Raw genomic sequence first — 22,524 nt, 5'->3', positions numbered from 1 at the left:
GAAAGGAAGGGAGATCAGGGATAACCCTGATCTCTGGGGGCAGTTCATTCCAGAGGGTGGGAGCTCCCACAGAGAAGGCCCTCCCCCTTGGGGTCGCCAGCCGGCACTGTCTGGCCGACGGCACCCTGAGGAGACCCACTCTATGGGAGCGTACAGGTCGATGGGAGGTAATCTGCGGCAGGAGGCGGTCTCGAAGGTAATGATGTATAAAATTCTGCAGGAAGTCCATCTGGGCCTGGAGTCTTATCCTTTTTTTGCCTTTTTATGGCTTCTATAATCTCCATCATTGATATTTTTCCATTTAGTATATTTCGAATATTCTCCGGAATTTTTGGCAAGTCTGCTTTTTTTAAATACAGCTGTATTTTTTTTCTTTAGGAACTTCCTCTGCCTTCTAAAGTGTCTCATAGTAGTCTTTAATGATTTTTTTTCATTGCGTCATTTTGGAACTGTAATTCTCCTTTTAAATCTTGTAGCTTATTTATCATTCTTTTTTCTCTTTCTTTTTTCAGTCTATATGCTAACACTCTCCCCAACTTATTGGCGTTTTCAAAGAAATTCTGTTTGGTCCATTTAATCTGTTGAGCATTATTTCCGCCTCAGCCAGGTTTAATTTATGCTTTATTATCTCCATTTATTTCCCAAGCACTTTCTTTTGTGGATCTTGTTCTGTTTCTTGCATTGGTAGGCATTGAAGAGGCAGAATAACAAACAGGTACTTTTTATTTCAGGCTGAACAGAACTCAAAACAATTCATTTTGATGAATTTATACATTCACCCTGGGGCATTGTCAGCCAATGAATGCAATGTATTTTCCCGCTCAAATGCATCCTAGTCAGCCCTTGCAGACAGCAAGCCTGGTCCAGCAGGCCACGTGGTCTGCTGACTCTTTCAGGGCAGCTCCTTGTACCTGTTCCCAATTAAGCTCAGTACATAACACCCCTCTCCTCTTGGATCTTTAGCACATACTTCCTATTTTACAATACTAAACACGTTCCCACAACACACATTATAACAGTCAATAATACACAACATTATAGGTTCTCCAACACAATATTAAAATACTATGCATTTCCATTTCAAGGAGCATACATTAGCATTTCAGTTTGCAATTAAAAAAATACATAAGCATTTTCTTTAAGCTTGCAGTGACAGAAACCTTACATAGTCCTTCAGAAAGTTTGGTGGGCCCTTGGCCCGCTCCGATTGTCTCAGAGCTGCTGCTAGTGCTGATCTGCAAGCTTGCCTGCCAGGCTCAGCAGACCAGGACTTTGGGACCCGTTTGATATGGGAGAACCTGGATCGTGAAGGCTAGCCTGTTCTGGTAGACCCGAGCCTGTCCATTCGGTTTTGGCTGGCCTGTTCCGGTAGGCCCAACCCAGAGTTCCGCAGTGGGGAGGAATTCCCCTGATTGGCATAAGGAGCTAGTTGGGAGCACTGTCCCATTGGCACAAAGCCTGAAGAAGGATCGGTGACATAAGCCAGTTGAACGCAATGTCCCATGAACACAGTGCCAGAGTCAGGAGCTGCCTCGTTGGCAAAACCCTCAGCTTTCGCTGAGTGGCAGGGATTTACAATCACGATTGTGGTCCTCCCCCCCCCCCTAGAGCAGAGTCAGGAGCGGAAGGATGGCTAAGTAACCTCCATCACAGCTGGTCAATGTGCCTGCGCAACACATGACCGTCCTCCAATGCCATTTTGTATGAAAGTGGCCCAGTAACCTTGCAAACCACAGCTACCACCCAGAGTTGTCCTGGCCCATAGTTGCATGCTCAAACTGGATCATCCACTTGCAGTTGCCTTGGTGCCCTCAGTGTTGCACCTGCGATGCCACCCTATCTGGGTGTAATCTATCCAACTTGGTGATAAGACAGCGACCCCAGTGGAGCTCAGCTGGGCTCTTGCCCATGGACGTGCACGGTGTTGTGAGGTGGCAGAGGAGAAAGTCTGCCAACCTGTGGTGCCAGCTTCCCTTGGTTATTCTTTTCAGGGCTTCTTTTGTGGTGCGAACCATGCGTTCCGCTTGACCATTTGAGGCTGGGTGAAACAGTGTCGAAGTAGCATGCCTAATCATATTTGCCCTTAAAAAGAACTGGAACTCCAATGTTATCAGAGATGATGATGTCTGGAAGCCCATGAGAGATGAAAATGCCCCTCAAAACCTGGATGGTCCTGGCATTCATCATAGCGGACACTGGAATGACCTCCAGCCACTTGGAGTGACTGTCCACAACAATGAAGAAGAGCTGCCCCTGAAAGGGGCCGGCGTAGTCGATATGAACCCTCCACCAAGAAGCATGTGTAGTCTCCCATCTATGTACTGGAGCCTGTGACATTTCTGGCCGGGACTGCTGGCAAATGTGGCACCCTTGGACCTGGGCCTCGATCTCTTTATCGAGCCCAAGCTACCAAAGGTAGCTGCGTGCAAGCACCTTCATCCAGACTATTCCTGGATGTCCCTCATGCAGAGAAACAAGTATTCTAGTCCTCAGTGAGGTCAGGATTACTACCCTGCTTCCCCAAAGTATACAACCCTTAAAGGTGGATAACTCATGCTTCCTTTTCCAGAAACTCTGGAAGTCGGTGCCAGGACATATGTCAGGCCATCCTGTGTGCACCCAATTCAACACGAGTGTTAGCATGTTGTCTGTAGCTGATTCTGCAGCTACATCCCCTGCATGGAGGGGAGATTCACAAAAGAAAAGTGGTTTGCAAAGAGATGCAAGGAAATAGAAGAGACAGAACGTATGCATGATAATTTCAATTTACACAAAAAAGTGAAAGAAGAAGCAGGCCTCTACAAAAAGAAAACCAACAATTTAGTTGACAAAGAGGGGAAAATTATCTTAGATGAGGATGAAAAATTAAAAATATGGAAGGAATATATTGAATAACTTTTTGAGGACACTAGGGATGATATAGATATGGGAAGTATAACAACTGGACCAAACATCACTATGGAGGAGGTTGAACATGCAATAAAAATAGCAAAAACAAGAAAAGCCACAGGATCTGATGATATCTCAGTAGAAATTTAAAATTGCTGGAAGACAATGGGAAGAATTTTTTACTGCAGCTCTTCAATTGGATATAGGAAACAGGAAAGATACCAAATGATTGGCTAAAATGAACCTTTGTGACAATCCCCCAAAAAATAAATGCAAAGAAGTGTGTGTTGTGTGTTGTTCGTCCATCGATTTTTGATGAAGACCTTGTACTGAATATAGAACAATATAATTCACACAAGAATATACAACAAAATTGAAGAGCGTCTAGGTAACACACAATTTGGTTTCAGAAACAATCTTGGTACATGAGATGCGCTATTCTAGCATTTAAGTTCTTGTACAGCATTGTAGAGATGTCAATCACAGTGTTTACATGTGCTTCATTGATTTTGAAAAAGCTTTTGATAAAATAAGACACAGCAAACTATTAGAAATCCTGAAACAAGGGGGACTAGATAACAAAGACATCCAAATCATAAAGAATCGGTATTGGCATCAGGTAGCAAATGTGAGACTAGGCCAAAAATACTCAGCTGATGCAGAAATAAGAAGAGGAGTCAGACAGGGATGTATTCTGTCTCCACTGTTGTTCAATATCTACTCTGAGTCAATCTTCAACGAGGCACTGGAGAACATCAATTCTGGCATCAAAGTAAACAGTGTTTGGATCAACAACTTAAGATATGCTGATGATACAGTTCTGCTTGCCAGTAAGCATGAAGGCCTTCAGCTCCTCATCAAAAGAGTCACAGAAATATCTGAAAAATACTGCTTGAAGCTTAACACCTCAAAAACCAAGATCGCGACTTTCAACCCTTTGCAGGGTCTTCCGGCAGAGAAAAACCAGACAGCGGAGAGAGCAGCCTCCCCGCGCGCCTGCTGGCACCACAATCGCAAACCGGAAGCCATGCACCTCGGTTCTAATCTACATGAAAGCTGGGACATGACCACTGAAATAAAGACAAGGATAGAGAAAGCTCAAACAGCATTCTTCAAAATGAAAAAGGTCTTCTGCAGTCATGACATAAGGCTAAGACTGAAAATCAGGCTTGTCAGATGCTATATTTTTTCTATCCTGCTCTATAGAGTAGAGAGTGGTCTCTGACAGAAGGCCACCTGAAGAGACTAGAAGCATTTGAAATGTGGATTTACAGGCGGCTGTTACAGATAAGCTCAGTTGACAAGATCAGAAATGAGGAGGTGATAAGTCACCTGGGAAAGCCAAGGAAAATCATCAAAACAATTAAAAAACTAAAACTAGAATATTTCGGACATGTGATGCGACACACAGAAAAATACGGAATACTCCATTTAATCCTCCAGGGAAAGATTGAAGGCAAACAAGGTCCAGGCAGGAGAAGAACATCATGGTTTCAAAATCTAAAGGACTGGTTTGGACAAAACTCAGCAGCACTTTTTCGTGCGGCTGATACAAATAGGATCGCCAACATGATCACCAACGTCTGATAACGGATATGGCACAAGAAGAAGAAGAAGAAGATATGTCTTCGATACAGAATTCTTCTATCATTTTTGAAAACGCTTTAGGTAGTATATTTCCTCCTTTTCTCCCTTGCTTACGGCTTTTATAATCCAAAGTCGCATCTGCCATTGCATTAAAATCTCCCATTATACAAAGATTTTGGTAATTTAAGTCCAGTATTTTCTTATGTAGTTTTTGATAAAATTGCTCTTGCTTATCATTAGGTGCATATATTGCTACCATCAATATCTGTTTTTGATCCATCATAATTTCCACCATTAGTATTCTCCCCTCTTCATTTGCATAAATTTGTTTGGGGTTCATCCTTTCTTTAATGTAAACGGCTATTCCTCTTTTCTTTTGAGATGCAAGTGTGAAATAAAATTTGCCAATTTTTGGTTGTTCTAAGATTTTGAAATGTTGTCTCTTAATGTGTGTTTCTTGGAGGCAAATTATGTCCATCTTTAGTTTTTGTAGTCTTGTAAAAAAATTTCTCCTTTTTGAAGGAGAATTTAGTCCATTTATATTTATTGATAAAATCCCAGTCTCCTCAATCTCTTTCAATTATATCTAGGTCTCAGTCTTCTAGTCGATCTTATCTGTCTCTGGTCTCTTGGTCTTGCTCCTTCTTCTGAGTATGTATTTTTAACTTCTTCCTCCTCTGTTTGTTTCGCCGTTCCTTCCACTACAGTTTCTTTTTGTTTCTTTGATTCAGAATCACCTTTTTCTAGAAATGCTCTGTTACTTATTCACTATTTACCTCCTTTATTTAATTTTTAAACTATTAAATTGTTTACAAGAAAAAAAATTGGAAGAGATTAAGACAGTGATGGCGAACCTTTTAGAGACCGAGTGCCCAAACTGCAACCCAAAACCCACTTATGCATCATTGAGTGCCGGGTGGGTGTGGCCCATTGGGTGGCCGTGGCCCATTGGGTGGCCGTGGCTGAAGTGGTAACGACAGACTGGGTGGGACTAAAAAGTTCAATCAATCAATTCCAACTTTGCAAGATCTTTTTTTTCCCACGAGAAGTTGAAATTGATTGAACCTTTTTTTTTTTTTTGCACACGGTGGCGGAGGCATAAAGCGAAAAGGTTTTATAAAACCCAGCTGAAGGCCTAGGACCTGGCCGACGGTGCAAGTGCCCACAGAGAGGGCTCTGAGTGCCGCCTCTGGCACCCGTGCCATAGGTTCGCCACCACTGGATTAAGATCTCCACTCACAGTGCCACTTATTTTACCTCACATCTTTACTGTCGAAAAGTATGAAATCTGAGATACTTTTTTCTTCTTCTTATATACTTAAATTATTTAATTCTTCAGCCAGCACAAGAAAAACTAAAATTTTAGTTTGTCATGTTGGCAATAGCTGCAAAATTCAATCTGAAGTGCAGGCTATTGCATCCTGGACAGTTCCCTTTTGTTATGTCCACCCACCTTTCTGTGCAGAAAGAAATTGACAATTGTTTTTCTTTCTGTATGCAGATCCTACTGGATGTATGTACAGTTTTATAAACATGTGTGTTGTACATATTATATATAAACAAAAATATAGATACCCAAAATTAAGTTAAATTTATATATAGTTAAAGCATCAAAATGCCCATATATGGAAGGATAAGAACTACTTTTAAAATTAAAATTCTTTTCTTGCATCACTTTACACCTGATTTCTTTCATAGGGTTGAAATAGGACAGTGGCTAAGAGTTTGCTTAGATTAAAAGAGGTTGCTGTTTGGGAACCCAGCATATATTTTTGTAATTACTTTCTTTTCTTACAGAAAGAAATGACTGGGCATATACCATTTGATCTTTTCAAATGAGGTACAAGGGTTCCCTGAATGACTGGAGAGATGAGAAAATGATGCACACTCCTGGACTTATCTGAAATAAGATAGATCTATTTCAACATTGTGGTTATAAAAACACTCTAGACATTAATGATCAGGTCCACTGTTGACTCAGCCAAGGGGGCATCCTTCCTCTGTGAAGTAGCCAATGAATTTCTGGAGTTAGCCTGTAAGGAAATAAAGATCTCTGTTCAAAATGGACAGCAGCAGTCAAGGCAACATAAGAGTAAAATAGTTCTTGGAGCTTTTGGAACTTGATTGTATGCTTTCAGACATTTAATTACCTGACTAGGTTACATTATTAGTGCTAGTGAGTATGATGTTTGCTCCCAGTTTATACACCAGCTTTATGGGGGGGGGTGGTTCCTGGTAGTTTGTAAAATTTTCTGCTTGTTTGTTTGTTTAGCTGCATGAGTTCCTTGATTTATGTATTGTTTTCTGCTTGATTGCTTGTCTGGTGTTAAACCTTGCTTATCTGGGTGTTAGCTGCTGGGAAGATATGTTCTGATCTTTTTGTTTCTCTCTTAGCTTTTTTCTGGTATCTTTTGAATGGTGCATAAAGGTGGCTTATATCTAGGTATCTATTGATGGCTGATTTGGCTGAATGCCAATCTTCCAGGAGTTTCCTAGTATTTTTGGATTAGTTTGGTCTTGGATGCTCAGTTTCTGAGTTGAAACTATTGTTGAATTGTTCATCAGTTGTGAGATTAAGGAGCTTTCATTGTACCTTCTCACTGTTGGTTGTTGTTCCTGGATGTGCTCTGTGAATCTTCTGCCTGTCTTACTATATAGTGTGTGTTACAGTCCTTACACTATGTATTGTGGATGACTCCAGTTTTCTTCTTCTAGAGCTTCTGATCTTTTGGATTTCTTAGGATGTTTTGGAGGGCTTTGATTGGTTTATGTGCTATGGCAATGCCATATGGTTGTAATAGTCTGTAATGTTTCTGATGTATGACAATATTATTCTTTTCATAGTTTGTTTGGTTATACTATAATGGAGGAAGTGGTCAAGCACATTTTGATAAAGTTGCAAATATTCATTTTGTTGAATGATTTTCCCATTTGTTGTTGGATGATGTATTAATTTGTAATTAATTTGTTGTCATTTATTGTATAATAAGAAACTTCCAAGGAGAAAAACCACACTAGTAAGGCAAGCTACTGCATATAAAGAGGGAGCAAAACCCACAATCACTGGCACTCCTGATGTTACCTAGTTGAATATTGAAACATCTATAAGAAAACAACCAAGCTCAAAGAGCACAAGGACTCCACAGTTCAACACTGAAACTACAGATATTCTGTTCTATCAATACTGCATGAAAAGGAAAATCATGTGCTTGGTGTGCCTGGAGGTTACTTTTACAATCAGTAGATGACTATAAACAGATGATGTTATTGTTTCTGTGATCAGAAAACTCTTGCTGGGTCATTCTGGCAAGATAGTGGCAGGGAGTGGTTTAAGTTTAATGCTAGAATAATAGATTACAAAATATTATAAATTTAAATAAGAAAGCTGTAATCCTCAATTAACATGGAATATTTTAAGGTGAGATCTTTATAAACTTTTTTCTTATAGATTATAAACCTTTATGTTCTCAAGGTCAGCTAGACTAGGAAACCAAAGTCGTGTAGGGCAATGCTACTTTTATTGCAAAGACATAGTTAACAGAATCTTGCAAGTCTGAGTGCATTTCTCCCTTCCTCCCTTTATCTTCATGAGAACTATGAAAGATTGTTTCTGAGATGTTTTGTCTGGTTACATCAGCCCTCTTTTAACTGACTATTGTGTTACAGTTCTTTCTCCTGTATTTCTAGGCCATTCCTTCTGCCCTTTAAACAGCCTGAGATTTTGCAAAAGAAACTAGGCCATCTATTTTTCATTTGCCCTATTTTGGTCAACTCTCTTTCCCATATTCCAATAATCCCTTCACAGGATCTTGTATAGAGTGCCAGTTTTTAAAAGGCAAAATAAATAACATATCAGTCAAAGTACAAAGATGAGTATATGTTTGAATGTACAGATGACTGAATATTGTGGTTTCATCTTTCAGGCACTGATACAAAAATTTGCCTACAACTTGGGATATGACATAAAAAAACTGTTGGATTTTCCAAACATGTTACTCTGGAAAGCGTATGATACTTTGAAAGTTCAGGTACTTTTAAGACATTATTGTGCTCTCTCAAACATTTGTGGGCTGTGATTCATGATTCAAAACTCCATACAACTTCTAATAAGAACTTGAATGATCAAGTAATTGGTTAACTGCACTATGAGTGAAATAAAAGCAAAACAAATGTGTGTTTCCTTAAATATAATTGAATTCCATCTCTCCAAAACTCTAGTCATCTCTGACTGACCATAGTTTCTTTCCAGATACAAAATCATTCAACACATCTGAAAACAGGATATTTAAAAGACAAAGTTCTATTTAAACTTTAGGGGGAAATTGATCTTTGTGCAATTTGTCAGAAGTTGAGAGTATTATATGGGAATGGATCAGTAGATTCAGAGAGTCTCATTTTTATCTAACAAAAGGGACAAACTAGATCAGTGATGGCGAACCTTTTAGAGACAGAGTGCCCAAATTGCAACCCAAAACCCACTTATGCATCGTTGGTTCCGGGTGGGTGTGGCCCATTGGATGGGTGTGGCCCATTGGGTGGCCGTGGCCCATTGGGTGGGCGTGGCTGCAGTGGTAACAGCAGACTGGGTGGGACTAAAAAGTTCAATCAATCAATTCCAACTTTGCAAGATCTTTTTTTTTTCCCGCGAGAAGTTGAAATTGACTGATTGAACCTTTTTTTTTTGCACACGGCAGTGGAGGCCTAAAGTGAAACGGTTTTATAAAACCCAGCTGAAGGCCTAAAACTGGGGCGACAGCGGGCGTGCCCACAGAGAGGGCTCTGAGTGCCGCCTCTGGCACCCGTGCCATAGGTTCGCCACCACTGAACTAGATCCTATTTCTTAAATTATTTACACATGCACAGTAAACTATTACCATACATCTCTATTTTACAAAAACTAAGTGCAGGCAGAAAATTCCTGAAAACAAATAAACATATTCTTTCATTTCACACAGGGGAAAACATGTATGTACCTTTGAAAAGCCTTAGTAAAGAGATTTTCAGTTCACTTTTGCTGCCTGTAACAGCAATAGCAATAGCACTTAGACTTATATACCGGTTCACAGTGCTTTACAGTCCTCTCTAAGCGGTTAATATTAATAATGGCAGTGAGGCTTTTTCTACTCAGAAAAGTCTATGTACAAAATAACATAAGACATGGGATTATTACTAAGCATAGCTTACTTTTTTATCTTCTCTTATTACTATAGGAAATTCACAAACGTTTTTTGCCAAGATGGGCTGATAAAAAGACTATGGAACAGATGAAATTTCTGCTGGAATATTTGGTAAATGCCACTTTGGGGGGAGAATTAAAAAATGAGAAATCAAAACTACAAGGAGGCAAGTATTCTTTTAATTGTATATTTATTTGTTTAGTCTGATTTTCAGTTTTATGAAAATGTAAAATATATATCATAGTGGGAGCCTTAACATATGAATATATATATAAAAAAACTCTTGTGCATAATTTTTTTCAATTGTCAATAGATTTTAGAGATCAACTCTCACTTAGACACTTTTACATAGATGAGACTCTATTTAGCTCTTAATGTTTGGCTTAACTACCTAATGCTTAATTATTTCTCTGATCCTGTGCTGTCCTCTTCTTTTTTAAAAAAAGATGTAGTTTTTATTAAGAATTAAAACTAAGAATTTTAATTATAAAGGTAGCCACTTCATCCCATGGTGTTGGATAAGCACACTGCAGTCTCATGCACATGCTTAGTAGGAGAAAAGAAAGTACTGAACCCTAAGGCATGCCACGCAGTAGGGTATGAATGTAAAGTCTATCTAAAAAATAAATTGCCTCATCATTATAATGTACAACAGATTAATAGCAGAAATATGTTTTGAAATGCTTTTTGAAAGTATTTAATTATTATTATTTAAACATAATAAAAAACTAAATAGTACAGACAATGGTGTTATTTATGAACAGATTTCTTTAAAATAACAAAATCAGATGTCTGTATAAATACTTTTAAATTTTTATGTACTGGTAACATTTAAAAATGCACATTAATATTTCTATCCAAAGAAATATTTCTATATATTAACATGTTAAGAAGTGCCCATCTTCATGGTACAGTATTTATTTTTAGCATGTAGTTTGATTTATACAACTTTAAAAATGCAGAAAAATATCAGTAAAGTTTTCCCACTAAACTTTTCTTTGCTCTTGTGATAATTTTTTTTAGAGAATTTTATTTCATACACTTTTTACAATCCAAAGAAACATATTACTTTTCCATTAAAAATATATATTTATTGGCTGTGGAAAATCTGGAAGGTTAATAAGTAGAATACTTTATCTTGCATGAATTTATGAGTCTTGGAAAAATGAAGAGCGAGGCTTCATTATATTTATTTTCCAAATTCTTCAAAAAATGTTGGCCAAAATGCTTAATTTAATAAAAAAAAAACCATTTTACATAGTCAATACATTCACACAGCCTAGAAAAATATTGGTTAATATGAAGCCATTTTATGGGGTTCTAATACCGTTCATAAATTATTCTAATAATTTTATACCACAAAGAGTTGCAAACTCACCAAATTTCTAACCAAGTCCTTTTTCCATATTTTTCAAAATTTCTATTTTCAAATTCTACAGCTCTCATATTCTTTTTAATCTCAATGAAGGTATCCTTGTGAAACATATTCTGGAAAAAATTATCAACGCCACTAAGTACAGGGATGGATATAAAATGATAATGTATTCAGCAGTAAGTATTATCATTTATAGCACCCAAGGACCATGCAGCTTACAGACTCTTGCTATGACACAGCCATACATTCTTCTTATTAATAATATATTAATATACTGAAAATTGAGCTGAAGAAGATTAGAAGTGAAATGTCTTCAAAGAAAAACAAGAAAGTCCAGTTGCCTCGTGAAAAAGCATCTTTGGGATATTAATATACTACAGCATAGTCCTTGTCAGTTGGAAGAATTGACATGATCTCTAACTTTTGGTGACTAATTGGGGAAGAGATTATAAAATATATACAGAACATCCAAATTTAATATACATGACTGAATAAGTCTTTTTAAGAAATGTGTGAAAAACAAGGTTGCAATAGAATGTCAAATATTTCCATATTTTCAATCTACAGCATCATCTGCCCATTGATATAGCAATATAAATCATACTAATATTGATAAGCCACCACAAGGATGAGTGGAATAATTTATAAATTGCCAGTGGGAATATGCTTGTTAATTGTAGGGAAATAAGATTCAAAAGAACCAAAGGATCTCAGCTTCAATTCTTTATTTCAGTTATTTCCTCAGATAACCTTGTAAGGTAGTTCTCTTCGCAGTTAAAATGAAGAACTCTGCAGTTATATTTATTTACAGGTAATCCTTGATTTTCAACCACAACTGAGCCCAAAATTTATGTTGTTAAGTGAAACATTTGTTAATGAGTTTGGGCCTGTTTTACAACCTTTTTTGCCACAGTTATTAACTGAATCAGTTGATTCTGGCTTCCCCATTGACTTTGCTTGTGAGAAGACAGCAAAAAGTGGTCACATGACCCTGGGACACTGCAATTTGAACCAAATCTGAATTTTGATCACATGATCATGGGGATGTTAATACAATCGTGGGTTGTATAAACAGAGGCATAGAATCAAGATCACACAAAGTACTAGTACCGCTTTATAAAACCCTAGTAAGACCACATCTGGAATACTGCAACCAATTTTGGTCACCATACTACAAAAAAAGATGTTGAGACCTTAGAAAAAGTTCAGAGAAGAGCAACTAAAATGATCAAAAGCCTGGAGACTAAAACATATGAAGAACGGCTGCTGGACTTGGAATTGGCTAGTCTAAAGAAAAGAAGAAACAGGGGTGACATGAGAGCAGTATTCCAGTATTTGAGGGGCTGCCACAAAGAAGAGGGAATCACGTTATTCACCAAAGCACCAGAGGGCAGGACAAGAAACTGATAAAAGAGAGAAGCAACCTGGAATTAAGGAGAAACTTCCTGACAGTGAGGACAATTAACCAATGGAAAAGCTTGCCACCAGAAAACATAGATACTACATCACTGGAGCTTTTTAAAAAGAGACTAGACAGTCACTTGTCTGAAATGACATAGAGTCTCCTGCTTGAGCAGGGGGCTGGACTAGAAGACTGCCAAGGTCCCTTCCAGTTCTATTCTATTCTATGTTGCAAAGGTCATAAGTCATAAATCACAAGTCACATTTTTCAGTGCTGTTGTAACTTTGAACAGTCATTAAACGGTTGTAAGTCGAAGGCTACCTGTACTTAGGAGTCAGATCTACATGAACTATGTGGTATTTACTTTTATTAACATATGCTAAGGATCTCCCAGTCAATCTCTGATTGACTACCTTTGGCCTAACTGAGCAGTTATGGGAAGGCTGAGGGCCCCTATATGAATACGGCCACATTACACAAGTGCACTGAATTTGGAGTGATAATTTGGAAAGTTTTCTTTTTATCTATTTTATTTTATGATAGGGCTTATTCAAACATTTTTATGCTTCCCATCTCAAAGTGACAAAGTACTGTTACTGTACTATATATATATATATATATCTGGGCTGCAAAATATTTGTTCTATTTGAACCTGAAACAATGGTGTCACAGAAAGGAGACTGAGGAATAATGGGGTACCCACTGAAGTCATGGCTGGCTGTAATAGGAACTTCTCTACATTTGTCTCCTTAGAGTTAAGAAGTTTGAGATATTAAATACACTATATATACACACAATTCAAGGTTTTACCATTTTTCTTTCTATTTTAGCATGATATGACAATCATTGCTCTCCAAACAGCACTTGGTGTTTACAACCAGTTATTACCTCCTTATGCTGCTACCCATATTTTTGAGCTATATAAAGAAGACAAGGGGCAAGTATTAATTCACAGATACAATAAATAACCATGATTTCTTCAGTAAGATTTTGCATACTGTAAATATATTCACACTCTCATAGTGCACTGAATTCAATTTACAAGAACATATCCATTTGGAAGAGAGAAAGAAACTTGTAGTTCTCATTTTGTATGTCCTATATTGTCTGTTTCCCCCCCCACACACACACACACACATACACATCCATGTTTAGGCCAATTCTTTTCATTGTGTGAAAATAGAAATAGGCATTTGTGCTGTAAACCAAATAGAAGAGTAGTAAATTCTATTAATACTATGATTGTTCTTTAATGATATATTGATTTGCCTTTCTTCCTCTTTGGGATGATACATATTCAGAGGTTATACTATTGAGATGTATTATCGGAACAGCACTGCTGTTGAACCCCATTTGCTCACTTTGCCAGGATGCACAAAGGCTTGTCCATTAAACAAGTTCCAACACCTGGTTACTCCTATTTTACCAACAAAGGAATGTTGAAAGAGGTAAGACATTATCATGTTTTCATCTATTTACCTGAGATTTTAATAAAATAGTGGAAACAAAATTAACAAGAGGTTACCTACATTTCCAGATCCCTTTAATATGGTGCTTTCCAAGCATTTTTCTTCATCACCAAAAACTGCATATAAAAAAGTCCTTTTTACTGTGTATTAGAAAGTCCTTATTTAAATGTCCCTGTGATTGGATAATGGATTTGTGTGTCATTATCCAAAGCATTTTTACTTAATATTGGGTAGTTTATACAGATTTGAGAAGCACTGCTTTAACATAACTGCTATTTTTCTTCAGAAGTTAGGTTTTAAACTTGAGGAATTCAATACCTCATTTCATCTTGTCTTATTCTAAAATATTAAAAGCCTACTAGTCTTTTTACTACTCCACTGCTGAATGTAGGTTTAGAGTATGTTGGAAAGGACTCTACTCTATCTCCTTACATGAGATTAATTAATTGGTATGAAGGAATGACAATGAAGGAATAACAATTCAGTGTCTGATTTGTAGACTCAGGTGAGAGTATCACATTATGGAAGAAACCAATTGTCCAATCAAGAGCTAAGGAGAAATTTCCTATCAATGAGAACAATTAATCAGTTAAATGACTTGCCTCTGGAAGTTGTAGGTGCTTCATCATTGGAGGTTTTCAAGGCAGCTAATTGTTCGGAATGGTGTAGGATCTCCTGCCATGATTTGGATTAAAAGACCTCAAAAGCTCCTCAAAAGCTCCTTCCAACCCTATTATTCTATGTTCTACAGAAACCATTCTCTAGAAATCATACCTATTTTCTGGAAAATATATTGCAGTAGACTTATGGTTTAAACACAAGTTAGTATATACCTTGTATATCTTATCATCAATCAGCCACCCACATACATGCATTGGCTATTAATCTTGATGGCTAACAATTGTTTTCAGTATCAGAAGCAGTATATTTCAAATACAATGAGTCCCAAAATTCTTAATGCAGTTTTAAAAGCATAAGATTCGTGTATTTAATGTGTAATTAGTTTGTCCACATTTCCCAAATATGTCTTTATAAATATTAACATTGAGCATTCTTGCATTTGGCTCTTCTTTCTCACCATTTTCCAGGAAGAAATCAAAGCAATGAGGAACAAAATAATCAACATCTTGAATGGAAGGTCAACAATTACCAGAACAGTGAAAATGTTTTTAAGATTCCCATAATCAAATCACACTTCTTATGACTCTTCTACTAATTAAAAATAAAAAAAATAAAGTGGGTTTTTTATCCTGCTGTTTTCTTCCATCCCCTGAAATTGTAGAGTTAAATAATGTTCATTAGAATTCCATTCTCCATGAAATATAGAAGTCATATTAATATGACTCCTTATCATTCAGATAACAATTTTATTTATCTATTGGTTAGATTACATGAAACTTACACACACCAAAACTATCAGGGAGGATTTCAGGAAGGTTTTTAAGAAGAGATTGGACAACTATCTCTCTGAAATGGTATTGGGGTTCTTGCCTGAGCAGGCGATTGTACTAGACCTTCAAGGCCCTTTCAACTCTTGTTATTCTGTTCTGTTCTATGTGACACACAAGGATCCCTGGGAACTTCTGATATTTTCATGATATGTTGGAACAAATTAATTACACCAGAAGTAATGTATTTGACTGACTGATTGATTGATTGATTGATTGATTGATTGAACCATGTAGGAGATGACCAGGCTAAGCCTGAGGGAGGGGTCAAACACATCATCAGTCCCTTTGTGCCCAGAAGAGATCTTAGTCCAGCCCATCTTGAGTTCTGTTGATTTTTATCTACCACCAATTCATTTTGACCATTAATAGTCCAGATTTTTGTAGAAAGTGTTAGCTTGCAATAAACCTGCATTCATTGGAACTGCTTTGTCTCCTGATTTCCTGTGCTTGACATTAAACTACTCTACAACACCAAAAATTTCCATGGCCTCTGAAAGACCCAAGCAATGGCATCCAATCCCAGAACTGCAGCAACAGCAGACGAGCCGGATGCCAAAATGGATTGAAAGACAATATGAGAAATTTAGCAGGTAATGTGCATTAGATATTTCAGCATGTACAAGTCCTGAATCAACAAATGCCTCCCCGGCAACTCCCACAGACTGCTGCACCACCCAGGGCCAAATACCAGTGGCCACCACACTGATTCCCAAGATTCTTAGCTGCCTATCACAGAGATTCAAAAAGATGAGAGCATTCCTAGCTCAGTGAGAAATATTCATTGGCACCCTACCAGGGCAGTTTCCCACAGACAGATAACAAATCTCCCCCATCCTCAGTCTGTTAATTAATTCCACTACCAGGTGGGCATTTCTACTCATCAAACACAACAACCCCATCTTAGATAACTTCCAGGTTTCCCAGGTTTAAACAACACTCTGCAGATCCCATTCAGATGGAGACTGCTGATCAGTGCTTCTGCCAGCTTCGACCAGGCAACACCACCATGAGAACGTATGTTGAAAAATTCAAACTTCTTGCATTTATTTATTTTGAAACAAGTCAGCCCTGATCTCACAGTTTAGAAGCGGGCCTAACAGGAGCATTGCCAAAGAACTGAAAGAATTCCTTTACACAAGAGAACATCTACCTGGCCTCTAGAACAGCTGAATCACATTTGCGGAAATCTGGGCCCTCTCCAGCAGTCCCTACAACCTGCCTCCACAGCTGCCACCTCCCATCACCACCCTGAACTTTCCGACTACTCCAAATCTGAAGGGCAAAGAACTGATGCAAACTGGGGAAGCCAGACAAACCCCAGCTGCAGGAGAACAGCAACAACATGTTTCTACTGTGGAGAACCCAGACACATGGTTAAGGACTGCCCTACTAAACCTCCCAGCTGAGGAAACAGGAAGCCCAGCAATGTTTCTGTTACTCACCACCAGGGCAGCAAGCTGCAATATGGCAAGAGATATGGCAAAACCCCATCCTGCAGAAACTCATAGGGAGGGGCTACCAAGTACTGAACAGGACTTACTTGCATTCATGCCAGAGTATAAATTCATGCCAAACTAGATTCTATCCTAACCGTCCCAAGCAGTCAGGAAATGAACATCACCATTTTGATAGATTCTGTGGCAACAGCCAACTTTATAAGACTCGTCACAGTTCAGAAGCTCAAGAGTCCCACTGTCCCTTTGAAATTTCCATTGGAAATAAAAACTATTGATGGTCGAATCTTAAAAGCAGGCCCAATCCCTCACACTAAAATGCCATTACAATTGACAATAGACCAGAATTCCGAAAAGTTAGCCCTTTTAGCATCTGACCATATTGATCTCTTACTGGTTTGAGAATTACTCAGTTGCTACATCACAACCACATTATTAGGTAAAATAATGATCTATTTTCTTTGATAGTCTTCACTGCCTTTCTCACTGCAATTGGCCCTCAAAAACCCCCACCAGCCAACCCTGAAGGCTAACAGAGAGATTCCTTTTCAAAAATGTATATATTTACATTAATATATATTTTAATGAATATATTTATTATGTTTTACCAATAGAAATAAAATATACAACAGAAAAAAACATACATCCAATAGTAACAACAACAGAAAAAGAAAGAAAATGTATACATAAAAGGAAAAAGATTTAAAAAATGACCCAAATGAAACATATAAAAAAAATCCAACCTGGCTGTATGCTGAAAAGAAAAATAAAAAATACCTGATAAATTCTCCTTCCCTTAAATAATGGGTCTATAAATAGTTATAAACTTTATCATCCTTCTTTAACAAAAAATATTATATAAACAAATATTTCAGATGAAGTTTCTATCTAATAATAACATTGATTCAACATCTAATATATGTAAAAAAAAAACACTCAAAAGGTTAGTCCAAATATTACACTAGTCTTCAAATCCCTCTGTTAACCATCTGTTATTGTATTTAGCACAGAAAATCCACAAATGGCTTCCAGGCTCTTATAAAGCTGTCCAGTTCATTATTTCTAATCAAGGCAGTTAATTTTCCTAATCTCCCAAACAGGTATGCAGACATCACTTGTCTTTGGCGAGTAAGAAGCCTCTGACCTTCCCTCACATAGAGAGTGTAATCTTACCCTAAACCTGGTTCCTGGTGCCAAAATTCCCATCAAGAGGCAGTATCAAATGTCTACTAAATAATTTGAAACCCACTCCCTGTTTGGACTCTAATTCGCAAAAGGGATTCGTACAACCATCCCAATCTCCCTCCTCGGCTCCTACCTTTTTCATATCCAAGAAGCATGATCCCAGCACACCTGGTGAAAGTGGGACCTCCCTCTGAGACTTGTACACAACTACCAATTGCTAAACACAGTGACAGGAGAGACCATTACCCATTGCTGTTAATTCCAGATCTCTTAGATAGACTGCAGAAAGCACACATTTTTACAAGATTAGACCTCTGCAATGATTACAATCTCATTAGACTCAAAGAGGGCCATGAATTTACTTAATTGCCTTGAAAATCATATGCAGCAGTTTGAATACAATTGGATTAATAAAGGTGGAGCCCATATTTTCCAGATTGATGTACCTGGTCTTTCCAGACCTCATTGATAAATTCATAGTCCCCTATCTGGATTTAATCTGAGAATGAAGCTCAGCACACAGATGAGTAGGGATAATTCTTAGTAGATTAGGTAGACTTAGTGGACTAAGAGACAATCATCTCTTTTCCAAGGCAGAAAAATAGGCCCTTGATCTGCAATAGCTAGACTTTTGGGGATACTGCATTTCCACAGGAGGCATGGAAATGGATCCCCAAAAGGCCCATTTCTATACTGGAAATCTTGCACACAACCAAAGATGTCCAATGCTTCTTGGCTTCTTCAGAAAGTTTATATCCAGTTTTGCTCACAAAGCCAAACCGTTCAGCCAACTGACAAAGAAAAAAGTGAAATTTTCTTGAACTTCTACACATCAGACAGTATTCTAAGGGTTAAAGCAGCTTTTTGACCACAAGACCCTCCTGCAGCATCCAGACCTGTCAAATAGATTTGTGATTCAAATAGACTAGACATGTCAAATACAGGACCGCAAAGTGGTTTCATGTGGCCCGGGAAGCCATCCTGGAAACAGTGAGGGAATGGCCCCCCTGCCTTGGCCCTGGCCCAGGCCAGCCGGGAGCCAATGTACAATTTTGTGGTGGCCATCTATGCTGAAACATATTCAGTCTTAGCTCCACAAGGCCATCTGGAAACAGCGAGGAACCAGCCCCTGCCGCATTGGCCCTGCCCCCTGGGTGCATGCTGGGGAAGTGTCACCCTTTGTGAGGAATGAAGAAATGTACCATTGCTTGGAAGTGGCCAGGAAATGGCCCTCACCTATTTCACATATCTGGCTTGATGGGCTCTGGGGGAGTGGTTTCGGCAGGCAGTGGGGGCTCTCCTCACAGCTCTGAGAAGCTGAGCCGGGCAGCGGAAATCCAAAAATAAGCATGACGTCAACCAGCCCCCAGCCTGCCCGGTTTTGGCAGGTAACGGGTGCTCTCCTCACAGCACCGAGAAGCTGAGCTGGGTGGCGGAAATCCATAAGAAGCGCAATGCTGCCCAGCCCCCCCAGGCTATCCAGTTTCGGCAGGTAGAGGGGTGCTCTCCTCATAGCGCCGAGAGGCTGAGCCAGGCGGTGTGAATCCAAAAAGAAGCGTGATACCACCCAGCACCCAGCCTATCCAGTTTCAGCAGGCAGCGGGATGCTCTCCTCACAGTGCCAAGAGCTGAGCTGGGTGGCGCGAATCTGATCAGAAGTGCAATGCTGCCCAGCCCCCAGTCTGCCCAGTTTCATCAGGGAGCAAGGTGCAAAGCTGGCGAGCTTCGCACCTCCCAGCTCAGCCTCTCAGTGCTGTGAGGAAAGCACTCTGCTGCCTGCCAAAACCGGGAAGGCTGGGGGCTGGGCGGCCTCGTGCTTGTTTTCAGATTCGTGCCACCCGGCTCAGCCTCTTGGCGCTGTGAGGAGAGCGCCCCACTGCCTGTTGAGACCAGGCAGGCTGGGGCTGGATGGCCTTGTGCTTGTTTTCGGATTTGCGCCACTCAGCTCAGCCTCTCAGCACTGTGAGGAGAACGCCTCGCTGCCTACCGAGACTTGCCAGGCTGGGGACTGTAACTCTATTTGGAATGGAGGAAAGCACCTTAAAACATAATGGCAGAATAGTAGTTTCCCCATCTTATAGAGAAGAGGTATTGCAGTTTTGCTATGACAATTAGGCAGCAATCAAAACTCTGCATAGAACCTTAAGAGACTTTTGGTGGCCCAAGATGACAGCAGATATCAAGGAATATGTGGTCTCTTGCCACATATGCAGGAGAGCCAAACCTGTCCATCAGAAGCTGGGAGGATTCTTGCAGCCAATCCCTATGCTTCCCCTATCCATGACAAATTGTCTGTCTGGATTTTATTACTAATTTACCCCCTGTCCATAGCTTCCCTACTGTTTTGATAGTGATAGACTTTCTCACCAAAATGGTTTATTTCATACCCTTCAAGGGATTACTCAATGCCAAAGACATAGCCCAACTTTATCTAGACCATGTTTTCCACTACCACAGCATGGTCTCGACATTGGTTTCATATAGACACATACAGTTCCAATCCAGATTTTGGAAACCACTGTTCTGGTTCCTAAATATCAAAGTCAACCTCTTTTTAGCCCATCACCCTGCCACAAATAGAAAAACTGAGAAGAATCCAGCTCCTCCAAGAGTATATGAGATGCTACTGCATATACAATCAAGAAAACTAGCTATTGTTATTGCCTTTTGCAAAATTTTCTTACAACTCACTCCACTCATCAATTTCAATGACACTATTTTAAGCCATGTATGCACTCCACAGTATTGCCAGATCATCTTGCACTGGATTCAATCATCCCAGGGGTGGTTGGCTTCTTACAGGACAACTTGCTGCTCAAGATCTTTTGAAGCAGCAGCTTGACAAAGCAAAAACAGTTTAACAAGAAGACAGCAGATGCCCACCAGCAGAAGGGGTTGCCCATAGCAGTAGAAGACCAGGTTTGGCTTTTTACCAAGTTCTTAGCATCTTCCAAGACCTTCCAAAAAACTAGACCCTAAATTTGTGGGACCATTCAAGATTCTCCAATAAGTCAATCCTGTAGCCTTCAACCTCCAACTGCCTCCATCTATGAAGGCGCATCCAGTCTTTCACCAATCCATGCTTTCCAAAGATGTTTGGCCAAGTACACTAATATCCCAGGACCCCACTCCATCACCAGTCATAATGGATGGAGAAACAGAATATGAACTGGAGGAAATACAGATTCAATACTAGAAGGTCTACGCTGTTGCTGATCACTCCTGGGAAAATGCATGGCATGTTCATACCCCTGATTTAATTTGCCAGTTTCACCAGAGCTTTTCTGAAAAACCATAACTGACCAAACTCCCAGCCACTCTGCCTCACATTAACTGACAAAGCTGGCAAGGAAGAGATTAACCAGCTCTTCTGGGTTGTGCTGGGAGAAGTGGGGCACTTGCTTTCAATGGACCTTCTACTTCTGATCTTCACCTTACAAGAAAGGGAAAGGAGGGACTTCTAATGATGTGTTTGTATGTCAGCAACTGCCACTTGGCTTGCCAGCTCCTTCAGAAGAGGATGAGGCAAATTCTTTTGCAATTGCTTCCCTTCCACCCTTGTCAAGTTCCTATGAGAACTTGGACTTTGAAAAAAATGAAAAAATGATGCAGCATTGGAAGAGGAAGGAGGGATGGGTAATTGACTCTTATCTACTGCCAGTTTGCTCTGACCATTAGTAGTTCAGATTCTTATAGATAGTGTTAGCGTGCAATAAACCTGTATTCATTTGAACCTCTTTGGCTCCTGATTTCCTGTGCTTGACAGTCCATCCATTCTTTCATCCATCCATCTATCCATCCATCCATCCATCCCTTATATTTGTTAATCATCCCAATCTTATGGCTGGATATTATATTATCAGAATTAATATAAAAATAAAATATTTAAGCTAGTAAATTTCTAATTATATCAAACTCAGTGAAAACTTCATTATCACAGTTATCAATACATTTTTGCTTATACATATCTTAATAGATCTTCATAAATAATCCATATCCTGTTATTAAGTTTTACCTAATTTTTAGTTTTTAATTACAGTACTCAAATTTGACCTTTAATATCCGTAGTATTTGACTTTCAGGTAACCCAAATTTCCTTTGTCTCACTTCATAAAAATTATAATGTCTAAAATGCACATATTACTTATTTAAATATATTCTTATTCTATTTCATAAACATTTTATATTTCTCACCCTAGTACATCACCACCTTAATAATAGAGTATCCTTTGTTAGCTCAAGTCGATCATCTATACTATCTGGGCTAATCAATGGTTCAAACCTATTTCCTAATAGTTTTCATTTTCCTTGTAAGTCTAAGTCCTTAGTATTAAATAGACTAATCCTGTATTTTTTACTATTTACCAACTATTTTAAATCCAATAGTAAAATTTCCCCTTGTCTCAAAATCTCCCTTTAGCCCACTGGTTAACAATTTAGGATCCTCTCTAGTAAATCAAAAGACCCCAGTTTTTCAATCTAATTCTAGCTTTCTTCTTTTGCCAACCAGGCTTCCATACCAAGCTTTTAAATCA

At 38.9% G+C, this 22,524-nt stretch overlaps 1 protein-coding gene across 1 annotated transcript in view; it reads left to right on the top strand.

Annotated features, from left to right (window-relative positions):
* LOC114923056 (prostatic acid phosphatase-like) overlaps positions 1-13,873 on the top strand; it is a 24,277-nt gene extending 10,404 nt beyond the window's left edge. Inside the window, exons 6-10 of the mRNA XM_029285466.1 lie at positions 8,400-8,504; positions 9,687-9,819; positions 11,122-11,204; positions 13,261-13,367; positions 13,732-13,873. Of these exons, the coding sequence (XP_029141299.1) occupies positions 8,400-8,504; positions 9,687-9,819; positions 11,122-11,204; positions 13,261-13,367; positions 13,732-13,873 (570 nt within the window). The remainder of the gene's footprint in view (positions 1-8,399; positions 8,505-9,686; positions 9,820-11,121; positions 11,205-13,260; positions 13,368-13,731) is intronic.
* Positions 13,874-22,524: the final 8,651 nt, after the last annotated feature.

This window comes from Protobothrops mucrosquamatus, unplaced genomic scaffold, assembly GCF_001527695.2.
Source record: "Protobothrops mucrosquamatus isolate PMUCROS unplaced genomic scaffold, P.Mucros_1.0 scaffold_177, whole genome shotgun sequence".
NCBI classification, from domain to species: domain Eukaryota; kingdom Metazoa; phylum Chordata; class Lepidosauria; order Squamata; family Viperidae; genus Protobothrops; species Protobothrops mucrosquamatus.
This window is presented reverse-complemented; position numbering and strand designations above follow the sequence as displayed.